This window comes from Macaca nemestrina, chromosome 19 (genome assembly GCF_043159975.1).
Source record: "Macaca nemestrina isolate mMacNem1 chromosome 19, mMacNem.hap1, whole genome shotgun sequence".
Lineage (NCBI taxonomy): Eukaryota > Metazoa > Chordata > Mammalia > Primates > Cercopithecidae > Macaca > Macaca nemestrina.
In genome coordinates this window covers 25,057,118-25,076,827 of record NC_092143.1, presented here as the reverse complement: position 1 = coordinate 25,076,827, position 19,710 = coordinate 25,057,118, and the positions used below count along the sequence as shown (strand labels likewise).

Sequence of the window (19,710 nt, the reverse complement as noted above, 5' to 3'; positions counted from 1 at the left end):
TTAATGGGGAAATTTGATTACATGGTAGAAAAGAGTTAAAATCATCTATACTACATGGTTCAACGTTCCGTCTACTAAATTGCATAAAGTGACCAAAGGGGGGGGGGGGGGAGTCATTCTGCTCAGCTGGTGGAACTGCCCATAAAGTCTAAGTCAAATTTACTCAGAAGTATCGGTTGCATGTGAGTCAAAGGGCAGAATCTGCCCACACACAGAAAAAGAGGGCTGCTGCATGAACTAGGAAAAGACACATGCCCTCCACCTTAAGGAAAACAACCCCGTTCTCAGTCACCTTTCCTCATGTGTAACAACTAACTTGACTGATACTATAGTCTAATTCTGCCAACATGTCGATCTATAAAAAGAGGCTACATTGTAAATACCCATCATAGTACACTCACTCATTCTATACCAGGCATTGCATAATGCTAATTATCACTTATTAAGTGTCCTCATCCTAGATAGTGTACTAAAAGCTTAATATATATTATCTGATTTAATCCTCAGCACAGTGCTGGAAGGTAGACACTCTCCCCATGTTAAGATGAAAAAAAGAGAGACCTTGAAAGTCTGCCTGGGTATAAATCTGCCACAAATGATTTGTCTCATGCAAACTTCTGGATTTAGAAAATATAAATTACACTAAATTGGTTTGAAATTATTCACCAATATATTCGTGAGAAAAATAGCAGGACAGCTAACAAAAACCAAAAGCTAGTTAGTTTTAATCCTAAATTAAGATGATTCTAAACAGACCTTGTTTTCTGAAACACAATTAAAAGTACCATGTGTACTGAATGGAGAAATCATAAGAAATTGTGAAAATCTGGATGAACTAAACAATTGAGGGGAGTTCTATGATCTCCACTTGCTGTCAAGGGGAATGGATTTATTTCTGCAAGTGCAGACTGTAACATGAGGAGGAGGAAAGATTTCCTCAACCCATCCATATAAAGCATTAGAATGTCAAGCACGACAGCTGGTGTAAGGGCTCACAAAGTTACTGGTAAGCTTAGAGATCCTGCTGTACCCTGAACACTAGACTAAGGATCACAATGCCAAGGACAGGTGGAAATGTCTAACTCTGACTTGCTGGAATGTCCTCATTTTGACAGCTTGATTACCTTCCCTGCCTCTTATCCCAAAATGGAACCTTCCCCCAACCCAAATTTGTGTGAACATTTACAGTAAAATGTTACCCTCCCTGCAGAATGCTTCATCTATATATAGCTGGTTGGGAGAGGAAGAGATGTTGGTTTTACCATGTACACTAAGTGTACTTTTAATCTGGGGCATTATATGTACATCAGAAAAGCTGACATGGATTTTAGAGGGCCTAGCAATGATTCAGTTAAAGAAATGTCATACAAAATCATGAATATTTAAATTGGAAGAAACAGAGATGATCCTCTGGCTCTACTTCCTCATTTTGCAAAATAGGAAAATGAGGACGCAAGAGATGAAATGACATGCCCAAGATCATATACATACAAAAATACATAGTGCCTAACCACCCACCCAACTCTTACTCCGTGGTCTTCCTATTACACCCCAAGAAACAACCAATGCATGTAGGAAAACTGTGGAAAAGAATAGCAAAAACTTGAGAGCAAATAAATGAATGATCCAACTAGTGATCAAAGTCCCTACTGGTGGAATGATAACATGTCTACAAAGTGAAATCAACTCAGATTCAGTACGTAGATCATACTGGTAGGACAGAACCTCATACTGTATCTTTGGGATTATTCCGTAGTCTGTTCACACCAATACATTATAGGGATATTAGGAATTTTTTTAAAGTTTTTCCATCTACAACAAATAGCATTGTGTAATATGGATCAACAACTGACAAAAGAAAGACCAAATATGTAATGAAGGAATTTTCTTCTGGTTAGCAGAAGTGGAACCAGGTGTCAAATTGAATAACAGCATTCAATAAGAGAATGGGAAAAAAAATTCCAAAGTCAAGCTGATCCTCATTAAACTTAGTATGCACATATATGTGTGTGTGTGTTTGTATGCACGTGCATGCCCATGCCTCTGTGTGTGTGTGTGTGTGTGTGTGCGTGCGAGAAAGAGAGAGAAACAGAGAGAGAAACACACCTTCTGTTTGTCAATTTACGTATGTCGGATGTCTGGTTGTGGGAGAAAAGATTAGATATACTTACCCTGGACGGGCTTGGATGTCCTCCATTCCCCCAGGACCCTGAGCTACTTCTGTCTTCTACATCTAGGGACAAGAGAAAAGTTCTTTAGGCTTTCTTGCAGTAATTTTTTCTTTTTGTATATGCACTTTTAAATTAATGTTTCAAATTAATCTCCTGTTGCCTTTAATTAAGAACCAGGCACAGGGCTACCATGATGATAGTGGCTTCTGACCCATCTACTTAAATTAACTCATTTAAATTCATAGCAGAAATGAACTGGACCCTCAGGAACCAGAGGTATGAACATAAAAATTACTTCTATCCTTCACAGTGTTTGACAGCCTCGGTTTTTATAGATGTGAAACTGTACTTAAAGTTTTATTACAATCTTTTGGATAAAATAAGTTTTAAAATACACTAACACAGCTTTAATCCAAAAAAAAGTTAAATTAAGGTAAATATCCACACTAACACCTTTAGCATCCTCGCCATAATGCTCTTGGATCCTTTCTGTTCCACAGCCCAGGCTTATCTACAGGAGACACCAGACATGCAACAGAAAATGAGACTGGGAAAGTATTCAGTAGTCTATTTCCACCAGCACATTACAGGGATATTAGGACTTAAAATAAAAACTTTTTTTAGGTTAAGACAATACTGTCTCTGTCTTTCCATTTTTTTTTTTTTTTTTTAACCAGACATACCACTTGGCCTGCAATCCTTAATCTGGGCTTTGATATGTGGAAATGAATGTGGTTATTCCATTATAAAGCAATGTTTTGTTTTGATAGATGACGGTGAAAAGACCTACATGAACCGTCGAAAAGTTGGAATTCTAAACTCGATACCAGCGAAGGTTCAATGCTGAGTAGATTACGAAATGTTCCATCCACGCTCCAAATGGCAAATACGCAGGATGGAAAGTCTAACAGCTAAGTTACCATATTAATTGCCTAAAACACAAAAGTGTTTTAAAGATCAGTCGCTCTATATTTAGAAATGGCTGTGAGATTTTTGATGAAAGGGCCTTCATAAAAGTATAAAAAGTTTCACTGTTACATTATTTTGATCACGGCTGATAACAGACGGCCATCACAAACACCCTCTGACAGAAGTGGAGGAGGAAGTGTGAAACTATGGTTCAGGAGATACAATCCCATTTATTGTGTTTCCTAACATTTCAGTGATACTGTTTATTCTTTTAATGCTCTACTGTCATTCCTTTTATTATTACTGCTATTTTATTATCAGCAGAAGTAATCATAGTAATAATTAATTGATTTATTTTGGGATACAGTAGAGTACACGGTGTTTCAGAATATCTTAAGAGATAGAAGAGCGACAACAACTAAGTTATTACCACTAAATTAACTTCTCTCTCTCTTTTTTTTTAATGACAAATATTATTTCACTTCCTTTTAGTTGGCGCTTCAGAAGATAACACAAACTGCAAACAGATGTCCCCTATGGACAGTTAAAATCAGTGCACTGTGAGCTTCAAGGCATGTCAAGAAAGCTCTCGGGACTGCATCAAGCCTAGAGAAAAGGTGTAAAACCTTCCCCAGATCTGCTGTTTAACAACTCAGCATGCTGGCCTATCCTGTATATGTTGAACTGAAGCACACAAAGAAGCTACTTACAACCCTCTGGGATTCGCACATAAATAAATTTTGTAGCCTACATGGTTCTCTTAATTCTTAAACAAAAACCAAATATTTTCAGCCAAAATAAAAAGTGTATAAATAACAAAATCTCTCAACCACTGCAAGCTTTCAAAAGTCTGGCGCATCTTGACTTTCTTTTCACCTATAACAGCCAGCTTGGATTCATTTGAGAGATTTCTCCTCTTGAATTTGGCCAAAAAGTAATGGAGGAACAGATTTGAATCCCTATAAAGTACCACAAGATTTCAAATTGTTTGGACTCATTTTATCTTTTCAATTTTAAAAGAGAATTTTAAACATGCAAAGTAGGCAGAGACTTGGAGGAAAGAGGAGAGGACACTACGGCCAGGCCAGTGGGCCTTCTGCATCCCAAATGACATTTGGCAAAACCACTCAGGAGACATTTTTGGTTGTTACAACTTGGGTGGTGCTAGTGGCATTGATCACACAGGGGCCAAGAGTTGCTACTAAGTGTCTCATAAATGCACAAAACAGCTCTCCACAGTAAGAAATACCCTGTGCAGGGCACAGCAGCTCACACCTGTGATACCAGCACGTTGGGAGGCTGAAGCAGAAGGATTGCTTGAGGCCAGGAGTTTGAGACCAGCCCAGGAAACATAGCAAGATTTTGTCTCTACAGAAATTTTTAAAATTAGCCAAGTGTGGTGGAACATGCCTGTAGTCCTAACTAATTGCAGGGGCTGACGCAGGAGGATCCCTTGAGCCCAGGAGTTCAAGGTTACAGTGAACTACGATTGTGCCACTGCACTCCAACCTATGCAACTGAGATCCCGTCTCTAAAAATATATATATATATTTTTAGTGTTCTGACCCCAAATAAAAATTGTGTTAAGATTGAGAAGCCCTGTGCTACAGCAAAAGGAATGAAGTTGGAGAAAAGATGTACTAAAATTTGTTTATAATTTAGTAAGAACTCTTACTAAATATACAGCGTTTCTTATGCACTTTAACCCAGACTTGAGCTGGAATGTATCAAGAGACCTTCGTATGCATCTTCTGTCCACAGAAAAAAGGAAAAGTAATGGTCAACCAAGCAGCCTGCCAATTAGCAGGCAGATAAAACACATCAAAACTTGAGTATTCCCAACTGGGCAATTTCAAAAGCGAGCAATCCACTAATTAAAAATGCTGGAAGTCTAGTTTTTTCAAAGCAGGTTGAATACTGGCTGGGTTCCTTCACAAATAGATTCCTGACCAATCGGATCTGACTGCTCTTTTCCCAGCCTTTCCCATTTCCATCTTTCCCACTTCCTGACCTCACGCTGCTGCACCTTTCTTTCTCTGATTGCTCTCTGTTGAACAGGCTTCCCCTTCCCTTGGTCTCCTGCTGGATCTCAAGGATGAGGGCAAATCACTAGCTGTCCCAAACCTAACAAATAGAATAATCATATGAATTCTAATTATAGTTCATCTTTGAAAAAAAATCTATAGGACTGGTGCTCATTTATCCATATGCACAGAAGACACAAAGCTATAGCATGTGCAATGGTAATTCACAATGAATGTAAACATGTTGCTTTGAAGTCATTTTCTTCCATCTTCCCTCTCCTTGAACTTTGTCAGGCCTGCCCCTTAGTTAGCATTTCCTCAATAACTATTCCAGTGCACCACCAAGTACATTTCAAAGCCCATCCGCCACCTGAATCACCTGTATGCCCATTTTTAAATTGGCTTCTTAGGGTCCATCTCACATCTACTCAGTCTGGAACTCCGGCAGTGGGGCTGAGAAAACTGTTTTAACAGGTCCCCAGGTAACTTTTATGCACACAGTAGTTTGAAAGCCACAGGACTACTCTACTGTAACACAAGACAAATGCATGCCCCACACCATCAACAGCAGCCTCTCTCACTCCCTATCTTAAAATTCCTGTCTGGGTTGCTGGCTTCAGCAGCATTCAGTATATACCTCCATCACATAAGCATCCCAGAAGCTCTTGTCCAGACTCATTTTCATATAAACCTTGCACGTGGCCTACACCTGGCCATTCCTTACCCCTGCTAGTGTACCAGGACACTGCACGTTCTTCTATACCACCATGGTTTTGTAACTGCTACTTTGCCTAAACTATTCCTCACCTTTCAAAGAAGTGAGGTGAACGTATGACTTGAATGTATATCAGACACTGCGCTAAACTCTCAAATGCCTTAATAGTATTCCGGTTTTGTATATCAGAAAACTGAGGCTCAGATGGGTTAGAAAATTTGCCCAAGGGATCAGGAAATAGCAGAGCTTAGACACAAAAGGAGGCTGAAGCTCTGCTCACTGCTGTAAAGGCTCCCCAGTAAGAATTTCGCATCTCTCTCTAACCAGCTGAATGTTCCCTCCTGTCACTTCTCCCCACGCAGAGTGAATATATTTATTTGGGAGTTTATACCCACTCTTGTGTCCACAAAAGATTACAGAAAAACATACAACCCAAAAGATATGAAATCAATATTTGAAGGAATCAAGCGCCTGGAAAATAAAAGTAGGAGAACAATAAGGCCAGAGGTATGATGAGTTTATCAAAATGCACACAGTGAAGGACTGGCTATTTGCGAGAGGTGGGTCAAAATTTTAGAAGTTATTAAGTAGACAAAGCAGAGAGGGAAACAAGATTGACAATAACCATCAGATAAATACACACAAAGTGTTTAGGAGAAACATACCTAATCCTGGTATTAAGCCAGACAGAAAATATCTGTGAGCTCCCAAGACAGAGGACAGAATGTCCTATAGCAGCCCATAGTATCAACAGTAGGCAAAATAAAACTTGTATGGCTGGCTTTATATGATAGTTCAGCAAGTACGTAGAATTTATTATCCAAATAACCATGTGAATATATATACAGCTATAGAGCTACATATTTATATCATACCCAACTGTGACATACATTTATTATAGGAAAGAAGCATGCTTGACACAAATAACATCTTGTGTGGTTCTGTACAATGGTGGGCTCATTAGTTCTTTATTGAAATGAAAACAGCAGAAAGTGAAAAGTAAGACAATATTGTGGTAGGAGAAGCGTTTACCTCTGGAGGTGAGACTAAACAATATACAGGAAAAAGATGTGTGAAATCCATTAAGGCAACAGAGAGACAAATGAAAAACTACCTGGGATGAAGCTGCTGAATCTATTTAGTTCTCGCCCCTCCCTTGTTCTGTTGCCACCCTTTTTCCAAGATGGGAGAAGACAGAGAAAGATAATACTCCGGGCAAAAGGAAAGGAAGAAAGCAAGTAGACGATAGAAATTCCTGTTCCAAAAGACTGAAATGGGCTCAGTTGTTCAAGATTTTTCTAATTTCTTATTTTACCCTAAACTAAGATAGATTTAGTAACTCTTTCATGGGATTGCTGGCTGCTTTAGGAGGCAATCTGAAAATCCACAAATTTTCATCTTGTATGATTCATTCTGCATGAGCCCCCTCTATAGTGTCTGACATATTGGCCGAGTGCAATGGCTCATGCCTGTAATCCCAGCACTTTGAGATGCCGAGGCAGGCAGATCAGTTGAGGTGAGGAGTTTGAGGCCAGCCTGGCCAAAATGGTGAGACCTCGTCTCTACTAAAATACAAAAATTAGCCAGGCCTGGTGGTGGGCGCCGGTAATCTCAGCTACCCAGGAGGCTGAGGCAGGAGAATTGCTTGAACCCGGGAGGTGGAGGTTGCAGTGAGCCAAGATAGAGCCACTGCACTCTAGCGTGGGTGACAGAGCGAGACTCTGTCTCCAAAAAAATAACAAATAAAGTATTTGACGGATCAGTGCCAAAACACAACAGTTTGGGCAGAACTATGACCAAACACTCTATTTAGGGGAAAGATGTTCAGACGTAATTCTTACCTTCGGCGAATTCCTATCCACATTCATTAAACTTGTAATCTGATTACTCAAAGCGCCACTTTGCTCTTGTGGACAGCAAGACCAAAACTGTCAGACAGACTAGACAAACTTTAGAAAACACAGCACTGGAAGTTGGGATAAGGAGCTGGATTTCAGCAGGGACTCTGCATTGACCAGTTCTCTGGTCTGAGCAAGTCACTGGCCTCTCCGTACTCATTTTTGTGAACTACAAAATAAGCAAGTTTGATTTCCATTCTTGGAAATAGGGCAGGCTAGTATATTTGGACAACTCTCCCACAGAAAACTAAAAATGATGGATGACAGTTTTTTGAAAAAATTTAAAATACTGAGCAGACAAGATAACAAGGAATCATTGAGCCAAAATCAAAGTGAAGGCTGGAACCCAGGGAAGAAGAAAACACATTTTTTGCCCTGGGGACATTTGCCAACATCGAAAATATAATGGGCTCTTGGGTCAATGAGAACAGAAGTGAAAACCCAAGACATACTCCAAAATTAGTATTCTAACAGAAGACAAGGGGATAATAGTGTTTGCAAGATTAAGGAGTTATTGTTAAAGTAAATGAATTAACTAACATTTGTTAAACACTTAGGAAAGTACTTGATCTGTAGTAAGTACCTACCATAGTCACCAATATTGATCATGAATGGCTAATTTAATAATCCCTCCAATATCTAAGAAAACCTAAGCCTTACATTTTTATAACTCCTTGTTCTGCTAGACAGGTCAGTGATTTTTAAATACTCTCCTGGATCTTAGAAACACCCAAAACATTTAGGTTAAACAATCTTACCTTCTCCGTGAACCTGTATAACACCATCAGAGTGAGAATTCAGTAAGCATTACATTTATTCAGTGGCTTGGTTTACCATTACAGTATTCTCTTTATATCTCAGTGTATTTCTATGTGTAATACACAAATGACATGTCAAAAGTTATGTATGCTGATCAGAGTCCCAAGCTAAGAATGCAGACTAAATACCATGTAACTTTAAGCTTGATTTGAAATAAACAGGTATGAGAGCTATCTAGATTGATTTGACATAGAGCTGTGTAGTTGTCTTTTCTATACTCTGAGCCTACAACATGCCAATCAGCCGGGATCCTAGAGTTTTATGAAATCAGAAAAATGCCTAAAATGGTATTTTGCATTGCTCTAAGTCTACAGATTCCTGCTCTTGTCGAAATATATTGATTTCTTAATAAAAATTTCAGCACATTCAGAATGCATTCAGAGATAGAATGTTAAGTTCTTCCAGGAAAGATAATCATTCTGAAACACAATGAAGTCTACACTGCCTCAAAACCTTCTCCCTGCAACAACAGACACTATTAAATATCCTCCACACCATTATGGAGACTCACAGACTGCGTACATCTGTGGCTCCTACTAATTTCCTAGTCCAGGAAGAACCCTTGGCTGAGCCCTCACACAAACTGAGATGGCATATGCTCTCCGTCAGTGCCAGATGAATTTAGAGTTCAAAATATTTCATCAGCAAAGAGCGTGTTAAGGATGTGCACATTTTCATTAGCACCCAGTATAATAAGAGCTCTAAGTAGAGTAATTTGAAGTCAAATTTGAGTACTATTACGGACGTAGGAAGAGTTGAGGAGATTCAAATATTGACAGACGATGTCCACATGATTGTTTCTGTTTTCTATTAGACATAAGATATGGTGCTTCAGAATGACTGATCTGGGCACTAACAAGAAACTTGACAAGAAGCTTCCAGCACTTCCCAAATCTGACTAAGCAAAGGATGAGGGTTATGTCAATGCTTCCCACACAAATGTTAAGATGTGTCAGGCCAGGTGCGATGGCTCACGCCTATAATCCCAGCACTTTAGGAGGCCAAGGCAGGTGGATTATGATTTCATTACTCAAAGCTCCACTTTGCTTATGCGGACAGCAATCAAAACTGTAAGACTAGAAAAACGTGAGGCCGAGAGTTCGAGATCAGCCTGGGCAACACGGCAAAACACGTCTCTACTAAAAATACAAAAATTAGCTAGGCATGGTGGTGCACACCTGTAGTCCCAGCTACTCGGGAGGCTGAGGCACTAGAATCACGTGAACCCAGGAGGCGGAGGCTGCAGTGAGCCGAGATTGTGCCATTGCACTCCAGCCTGGATGACTGAACGAGACTCTGTCTCAAAAAAATATATATATATATGTTAAATATAAAGAATACAGACCTGGGCTTTCCATTTTCAGATGACTGCTGTCAACTCTGGCTTTCTCAGAGCTAACGGATTTCCTAACCAAATAAATTTGAAACTCAAAGGTCAAGCATGAGATCATCTTATAGTATTTTTCATATGATAAGAAAAGTTAAAGTGTAGATATGCTGGTGAGAAAGTATAGTAGGAAAAATTTGTTCGCAGACAATTACTGCAATATTTTAGCCTTAATTAACCTCCAACTTAAACTTCCTTTAATAAGTCCTTTAAAACAGTATTATTTTCCTTAAGTTAAAAATAAACTGTTTTTCAAAAACGAACACTAAATTGCTGCTGCTTAAGACATGGAGTTAATTCCATTGTGTGTTGTTATAAACAGGGAAAGCATCTTCCTATAACATAAAATTCAGATAATGAGAAAGTAACAAAATGAAGTGCGTAACTATTACGTTACAAATACGTCAGTGGTGTTCCTTATATTGAAACTCGGAAATCTTTTTGAAACTCAAGGTGGTAAACAGTTAAATTATGAAACTGAACCAAATGTAACACTGAAGCCTTTATACTAATTTCTGTATTTGGAGGTGTCAACGGTCATCTATCTTGAATGATACCCTAGCTTGAATATATAATGTGAAATGCCGAGAGATAAGTGCCATTTAGCAACCTTTCAAATGTATGGCACTGGCTAGTTGGGGACTTCCTCTTGAAGAGAAGTTAGTCATTTGGGGACCCTACCTTTATAAGCAATATCCTACAAATAAGAGCCATGAATAACTCAAGCAAGAGTCTAACGTGAACTATATATACCTTCTTTGACTTTTTGAAATGTGACCAATGTAAAAGCACTTAACAAAAACAGTCTTAACTAAGACAGTTTTCTTGGAGCATAAACATTTCAAATCAGGTGAGAACAACAATCAGAAGTCAGTTACCATATCTGAAGAAAAAAAAAATCAAAGTACCACCTAACTTCAACATTACACAGATAAGTTTCAAAGTACTTAAATGTGAAAATATTGCAAGGAAGTTTTTAACTAGGTGTCTGGTACCTCCTAAGGACATATCACCTTCTAAAGATATATCACAAAGTGCAAGAAATAAAAGGTAGATACTTTAGAAAACGAAGCATTAAACAACTAAGGAATACATTTAAGAACATGCTTCATTTCCTAATAAAACTGAATATATACCTCTGACAACATCTACATGTAATTATATGTGTATTTTTCAAACCATACGTGTAATATTTATAGTGCAAAATCCATAATATTATAATGACTTCAGATACACAGATTGGTATTTAAAATGCCTGTTTGGTAAATAATTTATTGAATTTATTCTTGGGAGAGGTTAGCCAACATGAAACATGGAACCGTTTCCTCTTTTCTTCTTTTCTTTCCTGATACCTCTTTTCTCCCGAGGGTGCCATTTGTGAGGTTCTGAGAAGGGGAGGCTGGCTTAATTGAAATATTTGTAGGCTGTAATTGCTCTGCCTAACCACAATGGTCTACTTCTCCCAAACGGCATTCTTTCCTCTTGCTTTCTCCTTTTTCTTCTATTTCCTTTTATACTTTAACAAAATCTACTTCTCCTGTTTCTTTTATTGTCATTTCCTATTCCAGATGCTTGACTAATATTGGTGAAGTCAATAGTTTTACATATTCAAAACTCTTCCCTAAAATCCAGTCTTCCAGCACAACTCCTTTTGCTTAAAATAATCAGTCCTATAAACTGATTTTCCTTCTACCCTTTCAACATGGCAATCCTTCCACCTATGTTTAACACTGCAGCCTATGACCTGGCAATGACAACTGATCAATCTTACATGTTATCTTCAGGGGTCATGTCTTAGTTTTAGGCCAATTTTCTCTGTATTTAGGCTCAAATGTGCAAACCACACTATATTACTCTGCAAAACATCAATGAGAAGGCTTAATTAAGTAACACTGACAGATAAATCCATTTCTTTCACAGTAATCAAATCAAAGCAGGTTGACATAACACAGGAACTTAATACAGTTATTCCCTTGTAATTGGAAAAAGGCCCTTTACTTCTCATTAAAGCAATCTTCTGGGTACTGGCATAATAAGGAGGCTCAGAGCTTTAATACTGCCCTATAAAAGTCTCAAGATACAGACCCCTTAAGCAAACAAGCCAGATTATCTAATTCCTTGATCACAGCAGAACATGCAGTTCCTACTGTTTTAAACTACTAATTCTTTATCTCTCCTACAATTAAAAAGAGGTAAATTAGTACCAAACACATATAAAGAAAATCTGTAAAAACGCATAAACTATTTACAGTTGTATAAATCTACCTCCACATGTATTTGAAGGGAAGCAGTCTATTAAAAATGAATTTGAAATACTTTACACATGTGAAATTGTAATAGCTTGGATCACGGAAAAATCTATTTTACTCCATGGGCTCAATAGGACATGTATTGCCTAAATTTACAGTGTGATACTTAACCACACAGTACAACGTTCATCAGAACTGTAAGAGAATGGAAGTTTTAGTAAAGCATTTAATTTTTGTGGTATGAAATAAATATTACTCATCTGGTCAACTGTAGGCTACTCTTACTCTTCTAAACCCCAGAAAAAGTGCGACAATATTATACCATGTTCATATCACCAAACTAAATAAAATAAAATTTCACCCTTTCAACTCCAATTTTGAGGGCGTTTCTATTACTTATTTATTGGCACCTGACCAATCTCAAAATGATTCCAGCAACTCTTTCTGAAGGGATAATTTATAATCTAGGCACTACATGGTGATCTCCAAATGGTGGCTGACCACCCAAATACCCCAAGGAACCTCATAAAAAACACAGATATCCTAGCCTCACCTGGGAACTGATCAAGAAAAGATAAAGGGTTGAAGTCAAGGAAAACGTACAATTTTTTCATTCTTCCCATGTTTTACATTTTTATTTTTTTTAAGTTTTGGGGTTTTTGTCTGTTTGTTTTTGAGACAGGGTCTCATTCTGTCACCCAGGCTGGAGTCCAGTGGTACAAACACAGCTCACTGCAGCCGCAACCTCCCAGGCTTAGGAGATCCTCCCAATTCAGCCTCCCAAGTAGCTGGGACCACCACATCAGGCAAATTTTAAAAGTTTTTAATTATAGTGCAGTTAGAATTATGTAATATGTTGCTTCTGAACCATTTGTAAGTTGCACCAATTATATCCTTTTATCCCTTAGTATTTCTGTGTGTGCTTTCTAAGAACAAAAACAGTACTATTATCAAAATCAGAAAATACACTGCAGGTACTTTGATCCAATCCATAATCCGTATTCCAATAGGGCACTTCCTCCATCTCTGGTAGAAGACAAACTCCAGGATCATGCCCTGTACTGAATTGTCTATCTGTTTTATCCATTTGAATCAGACATAATTCCTCAGTCTTTTCTTTCTGTGATATTAGAATTTTGGAAGAATACAGGCCAGTTATTTTATGGAAATGTTTCTCAATTTGGGAGGATCAGATGCTTCCTCATGATTATATTCCAGTTGATATAATACTACAAGAGTGGCCTGGTGTCCTTCCCAGGACATCATTTCCACAGCCCCCTGATGGCATGTTGGTCTGCCCCTCAGTGTTATGCCAATTTTGATCACCTGGTCAAAGTGGTATGCAAATTCTGCAATGAATGATTATAATTTTTCCCTGTTGAACTAATCAGTCATCTACGGAAAGATTCCTTAAGAACATTCAAACTAATTTTTAAGTATGTACTTATTGAAAAAAAAATACAAAAATGTATAAGGTAAAAAGTGACAATGCCCTCAAGCCTCACTTGCACCACTCCTAGACGAGGGACAACCCATCACAGCTTCCTATTTCCTTACATATCCTCACGTCTGTCATCAACTGGTTTTGACAGCCGCAGAAATGTAGGGCAATAAATGCTCGACTGAAGTTTCTGTTCTATTTGAATTGGTAAGAAATATTCTTCAATTGTTGATCATCTAGTGGCATTTCAATTCAGACAATGGTTAGTTGTAGCCCCGTGACCTAGGTGGGAGGGGGGAGGGCAGGAACAAGAATATATTCAGGCATAATTTACTATGAATTTGGAAGGAATTCGGCCAAGATGAGGACAAGATGGACTGACCCACTTGTAAATTAATGCAATGTATAAAGGCAAGTTAAAGAATCAGTTTTGGATCCATGCTATCCTAACAGGTTATTTGGTGCCTCCTCCCACCACGTTCTGTAAACCATTGTGTGAAAAGGAGACCTGCCATTGCAGAGGGACTTCCCAATTAAATTCAAATGCAGAGACAAGTGCACTCATGACACAGAACAATTCAGTGTGGTTTCCATGGGCTGACATACAAAAAAATTGGAAACATCTAAAATATTTCAGAAGGGGGAGATAAGTTGCCACTTTTAAAAGAATATATTCCCACATTTAGAGAGCAAGTATGCAAATGAACTAGCCCCCACCTCACAAAGTGAGGAGTGAAGACTGACCCCAAAAAAGACTGTGAGAGGAACTTTGCCATTGGATAGAGCATAAGCATAATCATACAATATTGAGTTAACTTGTTATAATCAATATAAAGTAGAAACAGTTCCTTTAATCTTTGGATGAAGCCCTCGTCGTTTGTTTGTTTTTTTCGTTGTTTTTTTTTTGAGATGGGGTCTCGCTCTTAATCTAGGGTGTATGTAGTGCAGTGGTGCAATCAGGGCTCACTGCAGCCTCAACCTCCCAGACTCAAGCAATCCTCCCATCTCAGCCTCCCGAGCAGCTGGGACCATACCCAGTGAATTTTTTGTAAAGACAGCGTCTCGCTATGTTGCTCAGGTTGATCTCCAACTCCTGGGCTCGAGCAAACCTCCCTGCCTCCCAAAGTGCTGGGATTACTGGTGTGAGCCACCATGCCCAGCCTACAGCCCTTGTCATTTTATAAACTGAACAGTGCTAACATATTTCAACTGCGATTTATAAAGGCTGAGAAAATGTTCCTCACAATTCCACTTCAGCCAAATGCCTGGCAGACATTGGCAAAGGTTTCTCTTACTTGGGCTTATAAATGTGTGTGTGCGTGTGTGTGTATGTGCGTGTGTGTGTAAAATCAGCATATACACACACACACGATACACAAACTTGCATTTCCTAATAGTTTCTTGATATTAATGATGGTGTTTAAAACAGTTCCCATATGTTACAACTTGTTCAAATGATACCTCCTTATTTTTTATCAAATTGGTCAGAGAAGTCTGACTGGCCATTTTATCTCACGATAATGTAACCACAATTTTCAATTATGCTTTCGGCTTCCTATTTTTTATATACTCATCTCATTTAAAATGATGTATCAGGGATCATTCAAAGCATAAAACTGGGATCAAGAGAAGTTACGTACCTAAACACGAGCAGACTAAAATCATTTTTCAAAAGAGGAAAAACAAAAATCACAAGAAAATTGGTAGATGTCCTACATAAAAAGAGGCTATTTTGCATAAGACATACGTTCACCCTTTCATGCTGTTATGATTACCTATTTAATTCTAACAGAGAATAGAATACTTGCTAATGTTCACAAGGATACTTGCTGAAAGAAGGTGTACAGTGTTACAACGACTGAGTTTTCACAGCTAGCAATGCACATTTTTAAACCATGTCAGCAATGAAAACGAAACCATGAGTCTCCCCTCTGTGGGTCCTTTTTCACTGGGCAGTGCCCAGCCAGGCACACTGCACCATTTCACCACCAGGGCACACGCAGTTGCCATCATTTTGAGAAAGGCCCAGGACTTTGCTAGCAGGACAGGTCTATGAGGGAAACATGGACCAAGGTTTCCTCCAAACCATGCTGCCTCCCTTACTTTCACTTTCAGGTTCTATAAAACATGTTCACTACTCAAGTAGTGAAAATACATCTGCCTTACTTTACTAGTCCAGCTGTTGGGGGCAGGACCTGAAACAGATGAGAACGCATCAACGGATGATGTCTTACGTTTAATCACATCAAATTCCTGGGAATAAGCATTTTTGGTTCTAGTAGGTCTGTAACTTCGATGCATCCTGCCTTTTGCCCATCTGATAACTAGTGGAATACCGGTCAGAAAGAGAGGAGCTGCTCTGAGGTACTGGTCTTACCAATTCAGTAAGTGGAATGGTAAAAAGCTGTAACTCTTCCTCAGGAATGGAAGAAATGTCATTAGTGTGAAAGGAGATAGAGGCAAAGACCTGAAGAATGACAATAACCAGGCATCTTGAGAGAAAACAAGAAGCAGGGAAGGGGTCTCGGGAAAGCCCGAGCTGTCAGTACAGAATAATGATTTATCTCATGAGATTAGCAGACAGTTTGATTAGAAAAGATGCCTTTTGAACACAGCAAAGATTGCAATGTTACTTGAAGATTTTGTTGTAGGAAAAAGTCGTGCCTGCCAAATGTGGTCTGTAACAGCACAGGCTAGCCATAAGTGATACAGTGGGAAAATAGCCACTAAGCCAGATTTTATTTGATTTGTACTGATGATTTTTATTAGAATACATGGATCATTGCTTCAACCTTTCCATGTAAAACCAAATCAAATTCAAAAACTCACACATCAGTCACCTAACCTTATGTCATTCCTTCTGCTTTACTCAAGTTGAGCCACATTTCAGCTGATCTGTCCTCGAGAAATTGTTCAGCTACTCAAAACTGTTGGGCCAAATTCTGGGAGGCAAGCGGTACACAAAAGAAACCGCGAAATCTGCAGTTAAGTAAGAAACCAAGAGAAAAGAAATATCGCAAGCTTCTGAAACACAGAATGAATTCAAAACAATATACAGTCATGCAAAGCAAGATAAAATGAATTATCTTTATTGTACCACATGAGTTGTAATTTGTTTGTAAAAGGCCCCCACCTCCCCTAGCTTTTTTTTACTTAAACCCTTTTCAATTCAAGGAACTGTAGAGAATTTTGCAACCAGAGGAAGTCCACAGTTCTGCGGCATAAGGAGATTTAAACTGCAATAAACAGTTTTACAAATTAAAAATGTTCAACATTTAAGGTGAAAATTATAAATGTTAAATATTACATTGGTCGGAAATCTCTGATTATTTAGAAGAACTGCTTCATTAAAAGGAATGAAGCTTAATCACATGAAATACGGCAATGGGTATCCAAAGAAAAGTGCCAATAACCTACTTCCCACCATTTATTTACCTTTTCTGTTTTTGCATTAACATTTTCCCTTTCTTCCTCAAACATTGCAAGTTTCATTTTAAACCTGTAACCAATACTTATTATTTGGATGTCCATTTCTAGTTAACAAATCAGTTCCATGTTCATGATTTCCTTTAGTGTCCCAAACAACTCTGAAATGCAAGTTATTATTTTCTCTTCAGAGAAGAAGGTAAATAACTTTCCCAGTGACAGGCCATCAGCAATCCAATGAAGACATGAAGACCCAATGAAGACACTGGGCATATGTGGCTCATGCTCAACCTCTGGAAGATACTGGATTGTATCAAATACCCAATACCTCTGGGTACCTTAACACACCCAATACCTCTGAAAACTAGTGGTCCCCAAACTTGCAGACCTCTGGTGTTTTCACCAATCCCCATCTCTTTCTGCCCCTGACCACCTAGGAATCTGAAATTCCCCATCCCCCTTTGCAGTCACGGGATCATATGACTAGGATGTGGCCAATAAAATGTGAGCAGAAGTAATACTTGCCTTGTCCAGGCCTGGCCCTTGAAATTTCCCATGTAATCGTCTATGCACTCTCCTTTTCCTCTTTGATCAGCCTGATACCAATATCTAGTGAACTCCAAGGTCCTAGGGGATAGCAGACCGGAACCATGGAAGAAGCCAGGCTAGGACCAGAGCCCACCCACATTGCTCTGTGACACCAGAGGGTAATAACTCTCTGCAGTGTTAAGCTACTGCAGTTTGGGGATTGTTTGTTCCAGCAATTAGCATACCCTGACTAATGCATCTTCCAAAACAGACTTCCGTGAATTCTGGCGCTATGATTCTATCTTCCAAGTAAAGCAAACATACGCAGTTAGAGCTGGCACCAGTCAGAATTGTGAAGCAGGGGAAACTGGTCTTTGAACTATCCTTCTTTCCCTTTCAGACTTGTTTTCCCCTCTTAGCATTTCCTCCCTCTGAGCACCAAATGTTCTCAGGCTGCTCAGTCTCGTCTGTCTCAAGAAAATAGACTCAAGATATTCATTATCCATTCTTTCTCTTAACCATTACCTTTTGAATATCACCCATGGTGGTGTGGTGAGCTGCCTGCTACCTGGGCAATTTTGAAGAAAGTCTTTAACATCTCACATTGAATGCATCCTCATCTGTAAAATGGGAATGACTGTATCCACCCTCTAGTACTATTGTGATGATTACAGATAACAAGGAAAATGTTACCACGGAACCTGGAACACAGTAGGAATTCAAAAAAAAAAAAAAAGTAGGGGGGCGAGGGGGACTACTATGTGTATTACACTTACTGCTATGGTCATAGCATGATATTTGACATCAAAAGGATACAAAATGTACATAAAATAGGATGCTTTCTCTCTGAAATATATATAATCTAGACTGGGAAGAAAATCTTACAAAAATAAAATACAGTATTTGATTACTAACACAAACGTAGCAGAATTTTTGAGAAAGGTGAGTTATACGGTCTAGAACCAACACTTGCAAGGAACTGGTGATTTAGGACAGAGTGATGTTAAATTTCAGAGAGGCCTAACAGAAAAGTTCATGATTAACCTAAGCGAATAAACTGCTACACCTCAACATTTCTCATGTCACATTGTGTAAGGTGGTGCCCTGTTCCCGGTCTCTTTATTGATTCAGTTATTAATTCTGTGTCAACCCTGATACAGATGTCACTAAAATCAAACAAACCCTAGTATAACAGGGGTGGGGGACAAGGATTGATTTTGCTTTGTAAAAAATCTGGCATAGGCCAGGAGTGGTGGCTCACAGGCCGGGTGTGGTGGCTCACACCTGTAATCCCAACACTTTGGGAGGCCAAGGCGGGTATATCACTTGAGGCCAGGAGTATGAGACCAGCCTGGGAAATATGGTAAAACCCTGTCTCTACTAAAATCACAAAAAATTGCTGGGTGTGGTGGCAGGTGCCTGTAATCCCAGCTACTTGGGAGGCTGAGGCAGGAGAATCACTTGAACATGGAAGGCGGAGGCTGCAGTGAGCCAAGACTGTGCCACTGCACTCTAGCCTGGGCAACAGAGCAAGACTCCATCTCATGAAAAAAAAAAAAAAATCTGGGATGTATCTAATTTGGAAAGAAGGAAAGCAGTGGCATCTTGGAGAGCTCTCTGGCATTGTATGTGTAGTTCTCCAACTCCATGTTCCATTTTGTAACACACTGGTAACTCGGAACTGGCAAAATGTTGGGAGTATTTACACCATGGAAATTGGCAAACATGACAAATAATGCTTTTTTTCTTTGAAAAAGAGGTTATTAAATATTTACCACCACACCAGTGAAAACAATCATTCATTGTGAGGTATTTGTACTCAAATTGCTTCATTTAACTTTCACAGCCATTACTCAGGTAGACTGTTTTATCCACATTTTACAGATGAAAAATCAGGCCTTACAATGGTAAGTGATTGGCAAGAAATCCTGTTGTCGGTGCTCCCTGGACTAAAAACCAGGTTGCTTACAAAAGTGAAGAACACCTGGATTTCTTTTTCTCAGCATATCAAAAAGATATTCCCATGAAGACAGAAAGCTATACTTTAAAAACATCTAAATTCAGGCAGTACTCCTCCCAAAACCTTTAATTTTCTACTCGGCTTCATTTTGCTTCTCTACTCATCTAACTCTCCACTTCATCA

The 19,710-nt window shown here is 38.9% G+C and overlaps 1 protein-coding gene across 13 annotated transcripts in view; it reads right to left on the bottom strand.

Moving 5' to 3' along the window:
• LOC105477098 (transcription factor 4) overlaps positions 1–19,710 on the bottom strand; it is a 419,558-nt gene that overhangs the window by 240,470 nt on the left and 159,378 nt on the right. For all 13 annotated transcript variants that reach the window (XM_071085290.1, XM_011733442.3, XM_011733446.3 and 10 more), the window contains one exon: positions 2,172–2,233. In XM_071085290.1, the coding sequence (XP_070941391.1) occupies positions 2,172–2,233 (62 nt within the window). The remainder of the gene's footprint in view (positions 1–2,171; positions 2,234–19,710) is intronic.